General features: G+C 44.5%; 1 protein-coding gene across 1 annotated transcript; it reads left to right on the forward strand.

Annotated features, from left to right (window-relative positions):
* Positions 1–4278: 4278 nt before the first annotated feature.
* Positions 4279–5074, forward strand: LOC126637652 (transcription initiation factor TFIID subunit 10-like). Its single transcript, XM_050311025.1, has 2 exons — positions 4279–4620; positions 4805–5074. Exons 1-2 carry the CDS (start codon positions 4279–4281, stop codon positions 5072–5074), a joined length of 612 nt encoding a protein of 203 aa, XP_050166982.1.
* The last annotated feature ends 13997 nt before the right edge of the window (positions 5075–19071 follow it).

Raw genomic sequence — 19071 nt, forward strand, 5'->3', positions numbered from 1 at the left:
AGTTGATGCGGGTATGGATGTTGATTACGGTACTGTATCAGGGTAACTGGTGATGTGTCTTTCTTAATCACTATAGGCACTCTTTGTTGTAATGATTAGGTGCATTGCTGAGTTTATCCTTTTGTAATTCTTTACTGGTTTGCACTATAGTAAAATTACACACCTGTTCTTTAAAGTTGGTGTACGTGTTTTTTGTGCTGACTCTCATCCCCTGGCAAAACACTCTCCCAACCAGGGTCCTAAAAAGACCAAAGTCTGCCCTCTGGAAGTCCAAGGTGGCATTTCTGCTGACCCCACTCCTCACTTCTCCAAAAATTGAAAACTCTATCATTTCATGGTTGCTTTGCCCAAGACGGCCTCCAACCATCACATCACCCACAAGTCCTTTTCTGTTCACAAACAACAGGTCCAACAGGGTGCCTTCCCTAGTTGACTCAGTGTAGTGGGTTTCTGTGGCTGGGTTTTGGTAGCGGTCGGTGGGAGGACAGACGGGACGGTACTACAGGGGTGGTTTCTCTTAGAAGCTACTAGAAACTTCCCCTGTCTGGTGGAACCAATGCCAGTCAACTCCAGGATGGGCTTCTTGACACTGGCCAAGGTCAAGCCAATCAGGAGTGATAGTAATGCCTCTGTGATAACATATTTAAGAACAGAAGGTTGTTGTGCAGATGAGAATTCCAGCCAGGGAAGAGTGTAGTGAGAACATGGGAACAACAGTGTTGCGTGACGACCTGGTTCAGGGAAAGCACGGTGACTATCTTTCAGTCACTCGGGCCATTAACTCATAAACACCAATGTGGTGGACGGCAAATGGCGTTTATTACCTTGTAACACAGTCTTTTATAATGCTAAGTTACACCGTCATTTCCGTCTGCTTGTGAAGTCACCTAATCTATTATTGGCTGCCAGGTATGGGAGGGGGTGGTCCCTGGTAGGGGGTCGGTCCCTATCTTTCCGTAACAAACCGAAATCTTCCGATCGCCAGACCCTATCTACTCACACAACAGGGTAGTCAACAAGGTCAGTGCAGAAAGAGGGGGAGGAGGTGTTCCAGGAGCTGAGGACCCTGCAGCCCGTGGTGAAGACCATGGTTGAGCAGGTTGTCCCCCTGCAGCCCATGGAGGACCATAGGGGTGCAGAGACCCACCTGCAACCCATGGAGAAGCGCATGATGGAGCAGGTAGATGAATGAAGGAGGTTGTGATCCCATGGCAGGTGCAAGATGGACCAGGGTCCTGCTGGGGACCTGCAGCCTGTGGAGAGAGGAGCTCATGCTGGAGCAGGTTTTTCCCAGGTAGGACTTGTGGTCCCTGTGGGGACCCACAGTGGAGTAGCTCATCCGTGAAGGACTGCACCCCATGGAGTAGTGACCCAGGGGACAGCAGTTTCATGAAGAACTGTTGCCTGTGCGATGGACTCACGTCGGAGAGGTCTGTGAAGGACTGTCTCCCATGGGAGGGACCCCACAGGAAACAGGGGAAGGGCTCGTCTCCCTGAGCAGAGGTAGAAACAACTGACCGTAACACCCATTCCCTATCTCACTGCACCGTTGAGGGGGGAGAAGATAGAGTTTGGAAAGAAGGAGAGGTGGGGGGAAGGTGTTTTTAAGATTATTTTACTTCTCCCTCTTTTGCTCTGATCCGGTTTGCAATAAATTCAATAAATATCCCTACTTTGAGTCTGTTTTACCCATGATGGTGATCAGTAAGTGACCTGTCCCAGCTCTTATCTCAACTCATGAATCCTTCACTGTTTTTTTTCTCTCCTCTGTCCAGTTGCAGAGGGGAATGAGAGAGTGGCTTTAGTGGGTACCTGGCGTTCAGTCAGGGTCAACCCACTACACTCAGTCACCAACTGTGTCAGGAAGTTGTCTTCCACACACTCCAGGAACCTCCTAGACTGCTTCCTCTTGGCTGTATTTTATTTCCAGCAGGCATCTGGTGAGTTGAAGCCCCCCACAAGAACAAGGGTTAGTAGTCATGAGACTTCTCCTAACTGCTTATGAAATATTTAATCTACCTCTTCATCCTGGTTGGGTGGTCTGTGTTGCCTAAATGGTTGTGGGGAAAAAAAGACTCCAAGCCAAATTAGGTAGGAGATAAGATAAGGATACAAAAGTTTTAATGAGCCCCCAGGCTTTCTGGAATACCCCAGCGCTCTCGAAATACAGATGTCCACAGTTTTTATAATGATTTTCACCCAATCCAGTCCAGCCACCACCCAGGTTCTGCCCCCGCCACGCCTCTTGAGAATTGGGTCTGGGGGCATTTTGGGACCCCCTCTTCTTCATCTTCATCTTCCTCAGAGCACGTAATGTCCTTGGAGGCCTTCCAGAATTCTAGGCCTGAAGGTTGTTGGGTCTATGGCTATATCTTGTTCCGTAGGGTTAGGGTGTTCTTCTACAATTCTACCTTGAAAAAGAGACTAAACAGGCTATGGAATTTAGGGAATTGATATGGGAATGGGTAACAGGGGTTTGAGCTGGTGTGTTAAGGGTAAAGGGATAATATGCTGCTACTCTAAAATCTACATTTACTACATAACTACTTCTAAGGTCTACAAAAATAAAAAAAATTAAAACATCAAAACTCCAAGGTATCATCTGTAACAGACTCTCACCATGATCTCTGCCTTGTTGGCCTTCCCCTCGATTCTTAACCATAAACACTCAACCCTAGCGTCACCATCATTACGCTCCAGACACTCAAGACACTCCTACAGGGTTACCCCATCACCTCTCCTTCCTTGCCTATCCCTTCTGAAGGGTTTATAGCCATCCATTGCAGCACTCCAGTTGCGTGTCATCCCACTGTGCTTCTGTAATGGCAACTATGTCATAGTTTTCCTACTGCACCATGACTTCCAACTCCTTCTGTTTGTTGTCCATGCTGTGTGCATTGATGTAGATGCACTTCAGTTTGGCTAAGGACCCTGACGCCTTTTTGTGGGGACAAGCCCTAATTTCTGCGAGACCGTTCTGTGGGGTCTAGTTACACCAGGTGCTGCAAAGCATCCTGGGAGTTGTAGTTTGTAAGTACTCTGTCACACATGTTCAGTGAAATGCTTGTATAGGATTGGCTGATAAGATTACCTGCGTGACGTATCAGCATTTGAAACTACTATATAAGTTGTGACTCCTTGAATAAACATTACCTTTTGTTACACACCACATTGGTGTCTTCATGGTCCCTATGGGACTCATTGCTTATTATATTAATAACTGCTACATTTGGCGTTCCTGAACAGGGGCATAAACCTTGTCCTGAATCAGGGACAAATATGGACCAGATGTCAGGTACCAGCCTATAGTAACGCTGAGGGACGTCCGTCGTAAAAAAGCAAATGACAGGTACCAGGGAAAAGAATCCTTAGATGGGCGTCAGTGGTGAGAACTACGAGTGAACTCGGAGAAAATGCGCAAAAGAAAAAAGGTCTGAACTCGGTAGGAAATTGCCTACGTTTTGAGAGGACACTCTCGAGAAGAAAAATCTACGTCCCAGGTGAGAGGGAGGGAGAAAAAAGAAAAAAAAGAGAAAAAATGAAAACTTTTAATTCACATGAACCACAGAATATTGCAAAAGCCTTAAGCTTAATATTGAAAAGACTTTGGAGACAAGTTAACAGACATAAAATAGCTGAACTTTTAAAATTGACGAAAATAACTGTTGTAGGACTGGTATTGTTTACAATTCTTAGTGAAACTGTTTGGAAAGAAGGGTGGAGAAACAGAGAAAAAGTAGAAGTAAAGAAAATGGACACTTTAAAACCCTCGCAAGAGAACTCGTCCACAGAAAAAAACTTTAAATCTTCCCCTCCCCCAAACATTACCAGCCATAAAACTCCACGTGGTTCTACGATGTGGAAAGGGGGGGGGTTGCCAAAAGCATGGAAGAAAAGCCTTAGAATATGCCTTTTTGTACTGAATTTTCACGAATGCGTGGGTTCTGGGAGGAAGGCGCGTGTCGCAAATTGTGTGACTGGTAAAAGGGAACAGACTTTGAATCCCCAAGCCATTGCAAGCTTGCAGGCACTTGGAAACCACGCCGGAGCATGGGCAGTGCTATCTTATCCATGCCGGGAGCAGGAAGTGGTACCTTCTCTTCCTGTCTCATGGCCATCTTGTAGACGGTCTCTGCTGGAGGCATGCATAAAGCATGGTCTGTGCTGGGAACCGGTAACTAAGCTGCTGTGCCTACCAGCAGCAGGGGTGCGATGTTTAAAAAAGATGGAGCGACGTGGAGTGGCGAAGCGGGCGGCTCCAGGAGCGCAGCCAGGGCCATGAGCGGCAGCGTCGATGCGAACCCTGCGCCCACCGCGGTGGCCCCACCCATGCCCGCCGAGGGCAGTAAGCCCAGCCCGACCACTGTGGGCAGCGCTGTGCCTGGGGCAGCGCCGGGCGGGGGAACTGGGGTGGCGCAGGGCGCCGAGGGCGACACGGCCAGCAGAAAGGGGTCTGTACCAGTGTCCACCATTGTGGCCGCTCCCCCGAACGGGGTCATGTCCAACTGTGTGTATGTCCTGCCTGTGACCAAAGGTGACGTGAAGCCCGTGGTGTCCACCACGCCGCTCGTGAACTTCCTGATGCAACTGAAGGACTGCATGCCCACGATACCAGACGCCGTGACGGGGCGTCTCGGGGCACTCGGTAACCGCAGTGAGACAGGCCGGGGGTGGACCTGCACACAACTCTGCTGGACTACTGGCGGCGGGTGGCAACTCCGGCCCCACCGGGCCGGGTGGTTCCAGAACGGGGCACGGCGGGGACAGTGACTTCCTCTCGCAGTACTGGTTGGTGTCAACCAAGCTGCGGTGGTGGTTCCTGCACAAACCCAACGTGGCGAAGGCGGTGGAGCAGTTCGTGTCACTGGTGCGGGAACTACGTGCCCAGGAAAGTCTACCCTACACCGCCTGGTGCCATCTGGCTGTGGCGCGCTGCGCGCAGAGCCTATTCCACGACCCCGCCAAGGCGACCGCTCTGGTCGAGGCCGTGCGGCTCTTCCTGCGGCAGGAGTGGGACCTGTGGCAGAGCCTGGGGCTGCGCGTCAGTTTCAGCGAACACGTGTTGGTGGCGTAGAGTTGCCAGGGTCTTCGCCTCCCATCTGCACCTGGAGCGCGGGCAGCTCACTCTGGCAGTTGGGTCGTACCTGGAGTTCTCGACCACACTCTGCGACATGGTCCAGCCCGTCCGCGCCGCCACTCCCTTGCAGCGGGTCAGGGACCCCGGCAAGGACCCAGACTGGGGCCAAACCTATAGAGACACTAGATGTACTGACTGTTTTTACATGTTTTACACATAAGTCTTTAAAAATTATTACAAATGTTTTTGTCTAAAATAATTTAGTTAACTGTCTTTAATTTTATGTTTACATTAATAAGAGATAAAAATTCAACATTGCCTTGTTAATACATTTTTAAATTCCTAATTTCCCTGTACCTTTGTTTAAATTACTAATAGTAACATTTTCTAAGTGTTGTTTAAAATTGTTAAATTCTTAAATGTATCTAAATAAGTTTAGGTTTGTAACTATCTTATTTTAGTAGTAATTAGCATCTTTAAGAATTTCTATTGTTATTAATTAACAAATTGTAATAATAACCTACCTATTCATTTTTCTAAGAACACTCAGGAATGTGCACGCTACTTACCAGTATTATACCTTTGAATTCATTAACTCAGTATTCACAACAAAAAAGGGGGAGAGAGTATGCTTGTGTCTCTACAGGTACTAAATTGAGATGGATTCCTTCCAGGTGTGTAAGGTCATATCTTAAGTATCTTTCACAGCAGGAACAAACAACAGAAATGACAAGTGAAGAAAATGAAGAAAGAGAAACACATAATTAATCATTCAACCTAAAACCTCACCTGTGTGGCTGAAAAATGAAAACAAAGGTTACAGGTATGCATGAATGAAGAGAGAATGGAGGCGGTTGCCTAAGAATGAGTGAAAGAGAGATTGTGTGAATGTATGAATGTATGTGAACCATATGCACCTTATACCAAATATCTGAAACAAACACACACAACAAACACTACCTCTGCCACAACTCCTTGAAAAAGAACTCAGAACATGATGTTCCTCCTTTAAAATTTTCCTTGTGTTTTAATAAAGTAAGTTTTCCCCAGTTATGTGTAGACCCTCAGATAATAAAATTTTTTATTCTACCCAATTGCATAAGACCCTTAGGTAAATTAGGTTTTTTGATTAACAAAATTTTGTTATTGCATAAAACTTTTAAGTATATAAAGTTTAAGCAAGAAATAAGTTTACTATGTCAAATGAAAAATGTTATGTTAAGAAATAGTTAAAAACTGTACTGTTCCTTTTTTATTTGCACTGTTTTGTATCTTGTTATTAATAAAAATGGGGGAATTGTGGGGTCTAGTTACACCAGGTGCTGCAAAACATCCTGGGAGTTTTAGTTTCTAAGTACTCTGTCACACATGCTCAGTGAAATGTTTGTATGGGATTGGCTGATAAGATTACCTGTGTGACGTATCAGCATTTGAAACTACTATATAAGTTGTGACTCCTTGAATAAACGTTACCTTTTCTTACACACCACATTGGTGTCTTCATGGTCCCTATGGGACTCATTGTTTATTATATTAATAACTGTTACACCATTCTCAGGTACTTGTGGGGTTTCTAACACATCAATAACCCTTGCATCCTTGCTGCCGTATGGATCTCCATCCCCTACTTCCGCTGATATGGCAGACCAAAGGACCTCGCTAGCACTCTGTCCCTCAAACATTGACGTGTCGCCCCCGACTTATCTCTAATGAACCTGTGTCATAGTTCTGATTTTAGCAAAGAATTTTTTCTTCCCCTTCCCCCTGCCGTGTGTGTGTGTGCTCTGTATATTGCCCATTAGGTGAACAAAAGAATTGGCCTGGCCCAGTAATAGCCGAGAGATTAGTCTCCTTGACAACGAAGGGGGAAGAGTTGAGGGGGAGCTGGTGTGTGGGGCTGGAAGGAAGTGGGGAAGGGAGGTGTAGCTGGTGTGTGGGCCAGTGAGGCGAGGACCTGCGGTAAGCTGCAGAGCTGCCGTTTGCTTCTTTTCTTCCTGTCGGAGTGGAGTTTGTTGCTGTTCTCTTCTCAGCTGTTGCTGGCTGCAGGCCCTGCTTAACACTAATCCTAATCAGCTGAAGTTCGTGAGTTTTCTTCCATTGGGAGAACTTTCTGTTTTATTGCTGTTTTTTTTCTTTTCCTTCCCCCTTCCCCCCCCAGTCCCTCTCTCTCTCTCCTTCCCCAGTGTGGGAAGGGAAGGGGAACCGAGTTTTTTTTGGTTTTTGGTTTGTACCTGGAGAGTACTGTTTTGTTTTTTTTTCCCCATCCCACAGGGCGGTGACTAGGGATTCCATAGCGCCGCCTGGTGATGGGCAATGGACATTACAAGTTCTGCTTCCTCCAGTGATCCAACAGCGCCACCTGGTGACTACAATAGGACACTACAAGTTTTTGCATCTCCAGTGACCCGACGGTGCCCCCTGCTGACTGTGGTTGGAACTGCATCAAAGGGTGCAAAAAAATTGAACTGTTTGATTTTCTTCTTGCCGGTTTATCGGTTTTGTTCTTAAAGGGGATTATTGGTGGGTATAGGAGTATTGCTTAGTTATTTTACTTGGTTTTTTTTCCGTGTTCCTGTTAATACACACATACCTTTAATAAAGGGCTGTTATTTTCCCTTTTCCATAATTTGTTTTCCTTCAATCAAAGCCTCTTAATTTTGGATTTATAATTGCTTGGAAAGAGAAGTTTGGGTCTTTTCCTCCTAATCCATCCTCAGCAAAAGACCCTTGTCTCATTTAAACTGGGACAACCTGGTTTTTACGACGGTTGATTTGGAGGGGGGCACCTTCAGGTCTTGGGTGTTAAACCATTCTCTGGAGGTGTAATGCTCTCCCAAACTACCCCTCAAGCACGTGACTCTATGAGCCTGTAAGGACACACAGGACCACGGCTGAGGGACGGACGAAAGAGGAAGTTTATTGGGGTTGGGGGTTTATATGGCTTTCAGGGGGATTGGAAAGGGACCAATTATAAGGTCAAGGTACTACAGAAAAACCCAATCAGGTAAAGAGTTAATAACCAATAGAAAGAGGTGAACAAAAGCCAATGGGAAGACCTCAGGGTATCTTCCCAGGACATTCCTGCATAAGGGTCCTTCACAGGGGGGTGTCGGGAAGGAGACAGAGTGACTTTGCAAAATACAGAAAAACCATCTTAAGATCTGTTTTAACAACATTAAAAACTTCTGTTTCTATAACATTTGAGCTGTTTCCTTCTTTTCCTTCACCAGTCCATCTCTGGCAGGACTTCTTCCATCCTATATAGGGCAAATCCATCGCTACAGGTTTTATCCCTTTCCCCCTTCCAATCTAGTTTAAAACTCTTTCAATGAGCCCTGTTAACTTCTGTGCAAAGATACTTTTCCCCCTTTGAGACAGGTGTACCCCATCTGTCGCCAGCAGGTCTGGTGTTGTTGTAGACAGACGCATGATCAAAGAACCCAAAATTCTGCCAGTGACACCAGGTTCAGAGTCAGGTATTGATCTGCTGGCTCTTCCTGTTTCTTCCCTCATTATTCCTCGCAACTGGAAGGGTAGAGAACACTACCTGTGCTCCTGATCCCTTAACCCGTCATCCCAAGACCCTGAAGTCTCTCTTGATTGCCCTCGGACTTCTTGTTGCAACTTCATCATTGCCTGCCTCCAGCATTTGCATGTAAGCAAGGAAGTGACTACAAGGCATTATTATGGAGAAATCCCCAAAACCCTTTCTAGGAAGTCAACATGCTGGTGTGCCTCTCTGAAGTGCCTGTACACTAATGCACACGGTATGGGGAATAAACATGAGGAGATAGAGATCTGTGTGCAACTGCAGGGCTATGATCTTGTTGGGAATGTGGAGACACAGTGGGATTGCTCCCATGACTGGAATACTGCAATGGAGGGATGCAGGCTCTTTAGGAAGGACAGGTTGGGAAGATGAGGAGGGGGAGTTTTTCTTTCTGAGAAAGAGCAGTTGGAGTGCATGAAGCTCTACCTGGGGATGGATGAGGAGACACCTCAAAGTTTATGGGTAAAGATTAAAAGAGCAGACCAATACAGGTGGCATTGTAGTCAGTGTCTGCTATAGGCCACCTGACCAGGAAGAAAAATCAGATGAGGCCCTCTGCAGACAGTTGGGAGGAACCTCACTTTTGCAGGCCCTGGTCCTCATGGGGTACTTCAACCACCCTGATATCTGCTGGAGGGACAACACAGCAGGGCATAAGCAATCCAGAAGGTTCCTGGAGGGCATCAGTGACAACTTCCAAGTGATAGAGGAGACAACAAGGAGAGGTGTTCCCCTGGACCTCATAGTCACCAACAATGAGGGGCTCGCTGGGGATGTGAAGATCAAAGGTAGCCTTGGTTGCAGTGACCATGAGATGGGAAGCGGGGCCCAAGAAAACTGGTTAATATTCAAGGGTCACTTGCTCCAAGTCAAGAGCAGTCCATCCCAACAAATACGAAGTCAGGTAAAAATGCCAGGAGGCCTGTGTGAATGAATAAGGAGCTCCTGGACAAACTCAAACACAAAAAGGAAGCATACAGAGGGTGGAAGCAAGGATAGATAACCTGTGGGGAATACAGAAACATTGCCCAAGCATCCAGGGATGAGGTTAGGAAAGCCAAAGCACACATGGAGTTAAATCTGGCAAGTGATGTCAAGGGCAACAAGAAGGGCTTCTAGAAGTACACAGGAGACAAAAGAGATTGCTAGGACTGTTTAGCCTAGAGAAGAGAAAGCTCAGGGGCAATCTCATCAGTGTGTGCAAATATGTGAAGGGAAGGTTCAAAGAAGACAGAGACAGGCTCTTTTCAATTGCGTCAGGTGACAGGACAAGAAGCAATGGGCACAATTTAATCTGTGTCAAATGTGTTTATGCAAACTACAAAATAAAATTTTTTAAAGGGCACGGATGTGGAAATCCTTCACCCTGAGAACCATCATAAGCCTACTGGTACATGGCTCGTATGACCTGTTGCAAATAAAAATGTGTTACAATGAGGACAACTCTTCAGTTAAGCAGAACTCAGTTTCTCATTCCTAGATGGAAGGATTCATCCCTGGCATCTGCCTTTTAGACTGTAGTTTACAATTCATTACCAAAATAGAAATGGCAGTATGAGACCCAAGTGCAAGCATGCTGTTAGTGGGTTACCTCAATTCCCTTCTTACATGACAGCTACCATTAAAAATTATGATTAAAAATAAAATACTTGAATGAAATCAGAATCTATTATTCCCTTCAGCTGCTCAAATTTTGTGTAATGTTTTAAAACTTTTACTACTGAACTGTTATCAATCAAATCTCAAAATTGGTAATTTTCAAATGTTTTTAAACTACTCTTTTATACCCCTACCTCAATTGTTATCCTTGTAAACATAGTAAAATGACATTAATTTTGTTCTTACAAGAAGCTTTATAATTTAAAATGCAGCAAAATCGACAGTAGCTAAAGCTTTTGCCTCTTTCACAGAGCACTAGGCTTCTCCATGAATGGCCCAGAAAGGGGTCTGTTTTAGATACAAGGATAGCAACAACTTGAACTACTCCAGCAGATCCCTCTTCATCTTCCTGCCACAAGCACCCCTACTGTCTGTCAAGAGAGACAACAGGGAGGAGTATAAAATGAAAGCAATTGACAGAGACTTTGAGGTGAAATATGACAATGTAGAATGAATCCTATTGGAAACACTCATTTTGAAATTGATAGTGAGTACTCTTGCAAAACAAAGTTCAGAAGGTTAGTTGTTGAATCTCAACCATTGCAACAACCATACTGTTGCAATATTTAAGGTTACCAGTTTTACTCAGTTCTTCTGCCTTTCCACAGCTGACTTTCAGGTTTTACAGCACTTTCTTTCTCTTCCTTTAGCTTGTCACTGCTTATGTTAAAACTTCAGAGACCAGACTGCTTCATGATGCCAAAAAGTATGCTCATGTCATATCAGAGAGGAACTTTTGTTTCCAAACACAAGAAGGCAGTCCATACTTGACCAACAGATATGGGTGCACACATGCATTTGTACACAGTGTAGTCCAAAAGATAAAATCATTTTTTATGAGCTAAGACATATCCAATCCTATACTTATTGTTGATATTATTATTAAAAATAATGATCAGTTAATACCTTAGGAAGTTTTGCTCCTGTGCCTAAGTTGCACAAACTGAAGGAAGAAAGGACATTTCTGTTATATGACTTATGATTAACCTTTGATGGAAAGAGTGGTAGCTTCTACCATTACTTCTTCCCCTTCAGGGTTTGTATGCATTCCTCTGATTCCTAGGTGTTGTAGTTTTAATCAAATGGAAAGGATTTTTCAGTGATGAATATTTCATACCACCATGTAATTTCGGAGCATGGGGACTGCCCCATCTGAACTGGATTGGGGGAAGACTGTCCCTGGGGGTCTCAAGACCCACTGGAAAGGTGGGTCCATGGAATGGAGTATCCCAGAAACCCAGGAGACAAGAGATAAAAGGTGGGTGTGGGATGGAACTGCTCTTTCTGTACCTTTTTTGCCCCCCCCGGAGCACCACGGACTCTTCAAGTCTTTGCCGGAGCGCTCAACCATTTCTTCACTGTCCAACCAAGCTAAGACTCATGGAAATCAACAAAACACTGTCTTCAGAGTACTTTTGGAACCATTTCGCAATAACCTGGGAATCATCACTACGACAACAAGGGATTCCTCTCTCTGGATTTGCAGACTCAGCAGCAGTTATTTTGCAATAGCCTGGGAGTGGGAAGCGGTGGAACCGCGACTTCAGAGGCGGTTCTGACTCAGCATAGGGGACACCAGCAGAGACGTTGCCCACCCCCACATGTACAAAACCCTCCTCCAGGGGAGCATGAGTGGCCAGGGGTGTGGCACGTCAGTCAGGGCGAAGTGCGGCAGTTTGTGCAGAAGGGCTCTGAGGTGCTGCAGTTCAAGTACTTAGCTCAGTTGGTGGTCATCCCTGTCTCAGAAGGAACTTAGCCATGGTATCCATTCAACCTAAAGTCACATCTTCTGTGTGCACCAGAAAGGTTGTGGTGGCCCAGATGGAGCTGCCATGAAAACATGCAGTGGTCCAGGTCTCAGACTGCAGGGAATGCCAGAGCCTGGCACTGCTCTCAGAGGGCAGCAGAGAAAACAACTGTGTGAGGTGTGATCAGGTGGAAGATCTACTTAGCCCAGTGGCAAAACTGAGATGAAGAAGAAAGACTAAGAAGTATTAGGGACTCTGAGGAGGAGATTAACTGGTGGAGTCACGCTCTACCACCCCTTAGACAAATGGACCTGCCATCCACTTCACAAGAAGCAATGGATTCCCTACCCTCTCACTACAAGGCAGAAGGAGGGGACCTTAGAGAAAGAGGGGAAGGGAAACAGGTTTCTGCTCGGAGTGGTAAATGAAATCCCTCCCAATCTACCTCACCATCCCAGATGCCCTTATACAATAGATATGAGACTCTAGAATATGAGGACCAAGGAAATGAGAATATAGATGAAGGTCCATCCAGGTTGGAGGGGGTGCCTAGGAAAGGTCAACGTATCACCTGCATCACAACCTCCTCAGTTAAGAAAAATAGAAGGGTACTAGTCATTGGTGACTCCCTTCTGAGAGGAACAGATGGTCCGACCCGACCTGGCCCAGTTTCGCGGCCTGGAGACCACTCTGCAGGGCAGGTAGCCATCCGCCAACTGTTTGGTCACTCCACCATGGAAACAGAGCTCCCAATGGCTCCTCCACGATGTCAACTGCACAGATCAGCGTGGTAGTGTCTCCCATGCATGCAGTGCGGCGATGGGCTATGGGAGCAGGAGCTGGTCCCTCACCACCCATCACCCAGTTGCAGGAGCCCACCGAGCTTGTGGCCACCCACCTGCCCACCATCTTGGACCCCCCTGTGGCCTTTGTAACATGAGAACATCAAGCATGTATGCCCATGACAGTTTGATACTTCCAAGTCTACTTTGTGCTCCACAAGATATTTCACTATTTCCAGGTGACTGTCAAAACAGATAGTTTTAAGTGGAGTTGAATTTTGTGGAGTTGTGTTGTTGACAGATGCACCGTGATCTAAGAGACACTGAACCACCTTCAAGTGGTCAGCTCTTGATACTGCCCATAATGGTGGAGCTCCCTCAATGGTCTCACCATCAAAATTAACCAAAACACCAAACTCTATAGAAGCAGAGCAATAGTCCAACAAGTATTCCACCATGTCAACGTGCCCATAAGGGGTTGCCATCAAAAGTGGTGTGGCACCGTGTTGATGCAGAAGGTGTATAAATAGAACTGAACTGAATAATAAAGCAGACTCTGATCATCATCATACTGTGCCTGGTGTTTGTCTTTCAGCCGTCCAGACAACAACAACTGGTGACCCCGGCGTGATGACTAACGAGGGATCAGAACCATAGAATGATGACATGACTCCAAACAAAGGGCCAGGATTGGATTTGATCCTCACCAAGGGATTGGAACTGGAGTAATTCCCAGCGAGGAATCAAAACCACAGGACGAGGTGCGGTGAGGACGGACTTTGGTGAAGCAGAGAGTAGCAAGGTGCTGCAAAAGGTCTGGACCTGTATTTGTGACACCTGGGACAGGTGAACCACCAAGAACTTTACGACACAATGAGACAAAGTATGAGTGCAGACTAGAAGCGGATAGTTTCTTGGAATGCTCTGTTTTGGTGACGTAACAATAAGTATGATGATGACCGGTCACGACTCAAAGTTCAAAGAAACAACTGCTCTGCATGGGGTCTGCAGTGGCTCAGCGCTGGGGGGCAGGGTGAAGCAACCTCGACTGCGAGACGAGGACTGACACCGGCAGTGGGGGGTGGTTCTATGGAGCCAAGCTGGAGCCGGAGAACATCGGGGTCGGGGCCACTTGAGTTCAGGACCGAGGTTGCCCCCCCCCATCCACAATGGGTGCTGAAGACAAGCTGAGGCAGGAAGGCAAGGTAAGCTGGAGGGTTAGTGAGAAAACAAGGGGAAGCAGAAAGAGAGAGGCCCCCACACACACACACTACAAAGGAGAGCAGATGAACAAGACAGTGCCGATTTAAACACGGTCACTATGACAACCATTCACTCTATGGAATCCCGTAGAAACCCACCCGCAACATAGCCCCGAAAGGAGTGTTTATATTATCTTTGAACTTTAACAATGTTTATGAAGAACTTATATGTCTTTAAATTTTAAATTGAACAAGATACAGAAATATGTTTGCTTTAGAGGTTATAATCTCATCAAAACAGTAATTCAAAGATCAAAGAAACACAGAGTTAAACATTGCTACTCTAAGGGTGAGAAACAACAGTACCAATTTCTCATTTCATAATCATAACACATAACAAAGACTCAAAATTTTGTTTGTGTGAGTGTGGTGATAGCTATCAAGTGTGAAGAGAGATGCCCTGCTTCTGCAGGTAGCCCAAGATGACGCTAATGAGGATTGCAAATGGACTTTGTTGCAACTTTGTTGCCTCTCCCAGTGGGTGCTACCTTAGTGAATATAATTGGAACATGTGCAAGTCTGTAGCTTTTCAAATGCAGGAGCTCCCTAGGGTCTTTGCTGTTACTGTGAGAGTTGAAGGGACATGTTTTAACTGTGGGTGGACTGAACATTTTAGGAAGTGGTGCCCCCCACAGCACCTTTACTGCCAACAGCTCCTCTACCAATGTGGTTTGCGCACAATGTCATAAAGCAGAACATTTTACTGAGCAGTGTTTGCTTTCCAGGGACAAACATTGGGGATGCAGTCAGCTTCAGGAAACAAGATCAAGAACAACTGGAGGAGCGTGCCGGAAACGGCGGGGTGGAGATGATGTGGTGCCGGGGTTGGGTCTGCTGTCCCCCACCTTCCTCCCCCCTCCCCCTGCTCCTGGTGTGGTGGATGGATGGTGTCTTGTTGTATGGCTCCCGAGAACCTTCTGTATTTTGCAGACAAATCTTTAAAAATTACAGGATAGATTCTTGTGTAGAATAATTTACTACAATGCCTAGTTACAAGATATCTTATTCTGCAAAGTCAATTTTTACCAGGGAAAAGAGAAGAAAAAGTTTTTTAGGTTGAAATTTCCACCTTTGTGTGGAATGAGATAAGATCTAAGAGAGAAAACAAAGGGTTACCTAGTAACCAGGCAGGAGCTGCCTAGCTCTAACCGCACAACCTTTCAAATGTAAACTGTTACTTAGTAACTGGATGAATGATCTGTATGTAATGCTGTCTTATTAACTGTGACTTGACTAAAAGTTGCCGCCCAAACTGAAATAACATCGATAGCAGATAATAGTCATAACAGTGACACTTAAACTATGAAACACATTAAGTGCATTTCAGTTGGGAATTTAAAGTGTTCAGACATTATTTTCTTGTGTTCTTTTAGTTCAAATGACATTGTTTCTGTTATGCTGCATAGAAAACTCAAATTACTACAAGATGCAAAAATGCAAAAGTTACTTGCCAGTATTATATCCATGAGTTCCTTAGCTTTTGGTATTCTAAAACAAAACTAACTCACTCATAGAACAAGTTATTGTCAAGAGAGCATTTTACACACCAAACATATTTTAAAAACAAAAAAAAAAGGGGGGGAGAATATGCATGCACATAAACTGGTGCTGGATCAGAATGGATCTCATTTAGGTCTTTTAAGCCCTATATTCCTTGTATTGATTCCTCTTCAGGACAGGTGGGGTTGTTGAATATGACTACAAGAAATGACAGACTGAGAAACACAAGGTCAAAAACTACTTAAAATCTAAAATGTGTGATTAAAATGCAAAAGCATAATAAAATTCTAACTATGTGTGAATGAAGGATGACTGAGGTGGCCACCTGTTGCAGTTTGCGGGGTTTCTGGAGGGTCACTACCAGTCGCTCTGTGAAAGTTTTCAGGGCTGAGATCACACACACACACACACACACACACACACACACACACCCGCCGCCCGTCCCTCGTGGCAGGGACAGGCGCCGGAGGCACCTATGCCAGGAGACAGAGACTATGCAGCATGCAGGGAATCCAGCAGCGAAGAGCTCTTTATTCAAATCTTCCGCTGCTTATAAGGGTTGCTGGGGAAAGGAGGGGATTGGTCATTCGGCTAACCAATGCAAGGAGACAATATAATAACTATGGCAACACAGAAACCAATGATAGACAAGTGAGTTAACAACTTCAAAACCCTGGCAGCCACCTATTGAGTGACTGGAAAAAAAGCTGTATGAGAAAAGCTGGGTAGACATCTATGTGTATGGACTTAAAAATACTTTACATGGGTGTTAAGATTTTAAGGGGATGTGTTGTATGAATTTGTCTGATCATAGTGAGTCGATACATATTAGTATTCAAAAATTAAAAGCAAGAATAAAAATTGCAGATTGATGATGATTGGGACTGGCTAAATAATCTGTTTAGTGGATAGGGACTATCAGGATGGCTTTTGTCTCTTGTCAAAACAGGGTTGTGTTGTTTGTTGTTGTAGTTGTGCTACTTATGTTGCCATGTCTTGTGTGTCTCCTGCAAAGGACCCTGAAGAAGACAACACAGGCAATTTTTGTGGCACAAATACAAAAAGGGGGGATTGTTGGGGTAGGCAGCGGGTCCGCAGATCCCCTGATGAAGGATATAGAGGTGGAGGATATAGACTGTAATGAACGGGTTAATTTTGTTCGTGAAATCACATGTGGGAGTGGGGGGGGGGGTTAACTGTTATCTAGGAGAAACAAGGAGTGGGTGTTTAGCTGTTATCTTACTAAAACAACAAAGTAAATAGCTGCTTGCTGATAATTAACATATGTACTGAGATGCTTTGACAGCCCATGAACAAACGATAGGTCACAGAAGGGACACCTGAGGAAGACTCCAACCTTCATCCCAACGACCACCAGAAGGCAGATTATGACCACCTAACAACCGATAACCATATGCAGACACAAGCAGAAGATAACGAAAAGTCACGTATCTAAGAACTAGAGACTGTATAAATGAAGGGATGATTCCTCTGTTCGGGGTGAGCCGTTGGTGGAGTACTGACTCCCCGGCCACCCAACGCTGCTTTGTTCACTTATTGCTTGCTAATAAATTTACTTATAATTAATAGAAATTGGCTCCTCCGATTTATTGTCGCGAGCATTTATAACATAGACTTAGATGCTTTAAAACCATTTCCCTGAAGATTTACAAGAGCAGTGAGAAAGTCTGAGAAGGTGCCAAAACTGACCAATGAGAGGAGAATGTATATAAGATATGAATGTCCAATTGTGTGTAAGGTTTATGCTGGGTTAATAATAGACCATAGACAGAGGGCTATTAATAGAAGGGTATATAAAGTTCTACTCACAGAAGGTGTATAAATAGAGCTAAACTGAGCAATAAAGCAGACACTCTGATCATCATCATACTGCGCCTGGCTTTTGTCTTTCGGCAGTCCTGACAACAACAGCACCATTGGTATTTTCTGACATTAGTAAGGCCACCTCTGGTTTTGCTTGCCAGTAACTTGGAAAGGAGACACAGTTTTCCATCACTAGCAGGGCTGAACACTGCTGACTTTAGATCCATTTAGTCTGTACCTCTATTTCTTGAAGGATACACACCTGTCTTTTTCAGGGTCACAAACAAAAGTTTATTGGAAACACACAACCCCAACTTTTTCTCAGATCAGACAGATGGGACAACATGGAGACTGAAAAAGATCCTGACAAAGCACAGGCTGCACTTGATAACTGCAAAAGAAAAGAATTCTGAATTTTTTTAACTTCTACTTCTCAAATAAGTATATACAATTACATTTTTCTATAACTGTACTCAAGTAAACCACTGGCAGTGGTGCACCAACATCCAGATGCCATCCATGAGATGCAACTTTGTCTAAAATAACCTAATTTTGGTTACCTATGTGTCCTTGACCGTGAAGCTCATGGTTTGAGATGATAGGAACAATGTTTGTGGGGTTTTTTGGTTTGTTTTTATGACTAACCTGACAATTTGATTACTTGTTGCTGTTGTTCCTTTGGTCTGCAGTGTCTATGAAGCAGAAATAGATGAATTTATTTAAAGTAGTTTTATTCATAATAAAGAACTTAAGAAGCAGCTTATTTTAACCAAGCATGAAGATGCCCATTAAAAATCAGTTACTTTGACTATGGTGTCTTTGATAAATTCAGAGTAGACTTTTACACAATGTCTGAATTACTTTGTCCTACATAGAAGAGGCAGTTTAACAATGGGGGGTTTATCTATTAAATGTATGTAATTTTTAAATTACCCTTGATATCCGAACATAAGAACCTTAAAAGTTAACAACGGCCTTGTACTTCAGATATTTTTTCTTGCATTTCATTTCTATTTGGGAAAAAGAAGTGTACTTGTGTACTTATGTACTTGTAAACATTTTATTTGGGGGAGATGAGATTATTTTTACCTTAAACATTCATTTCTGTAGTCTGAAGGGGACAAAAGTACAATTTTGCAAATCATTGTCCACAAAAATTGGATTCATTACCCAGTGTGCAACGAACCCACACTTAAGAGACACATTGAATATTTATTTGGAATAAATAAAAGTTGGGCAAGCCTGGGTGCTCGGTGGTATTCCACAAATCAAGCACACTCCTCCAGATTTTCCCTCCATTATTTATACACAGAAGTTCAGCACTAGTAACCTCCCAAGTACAACCCCTCTATTATGATTGGTTAGTATTTTCCATACAAGTTACATAATCCCAACTAGCTTCTACGCGTGTTCAGGGGAAGAGTCTTCACCTGGGCAGGGGTCTTTTTGACCTGTAGGCATGACTTTTAGCATTATAATGAAGATAATTCAGCTATAGGATACATGGACCTTGAGTCTTTTGCCAAGTTGGCAACATATATATAGACATACATCAATATCTTGATTTACTACATGCATAAAACTTGTTAGTTCCAGAATGTCCTTGAGTAAGGGTTTGAGTAAATGCTAACTACTATCTGTTCTACTGACATACAACAACATCTTGATT

This window comes from Myiozetetes cayanensis, unplaced genomic scaffold, assembly GCF_022539395.1.
Source record: "Myiozetetes cayanensis isolate MyiCay16 unplaced genomic scaffold, myiCay2020 scf158, whole genome shotgun sequence".
Taxonomy (NCBI): domain Eukaryota; kingdom Metazoa; phylum Chordata; class Aves; order Passeriformes; family Tyrannidae; genus Myiozetetes; species Myiozetetes cayanensis.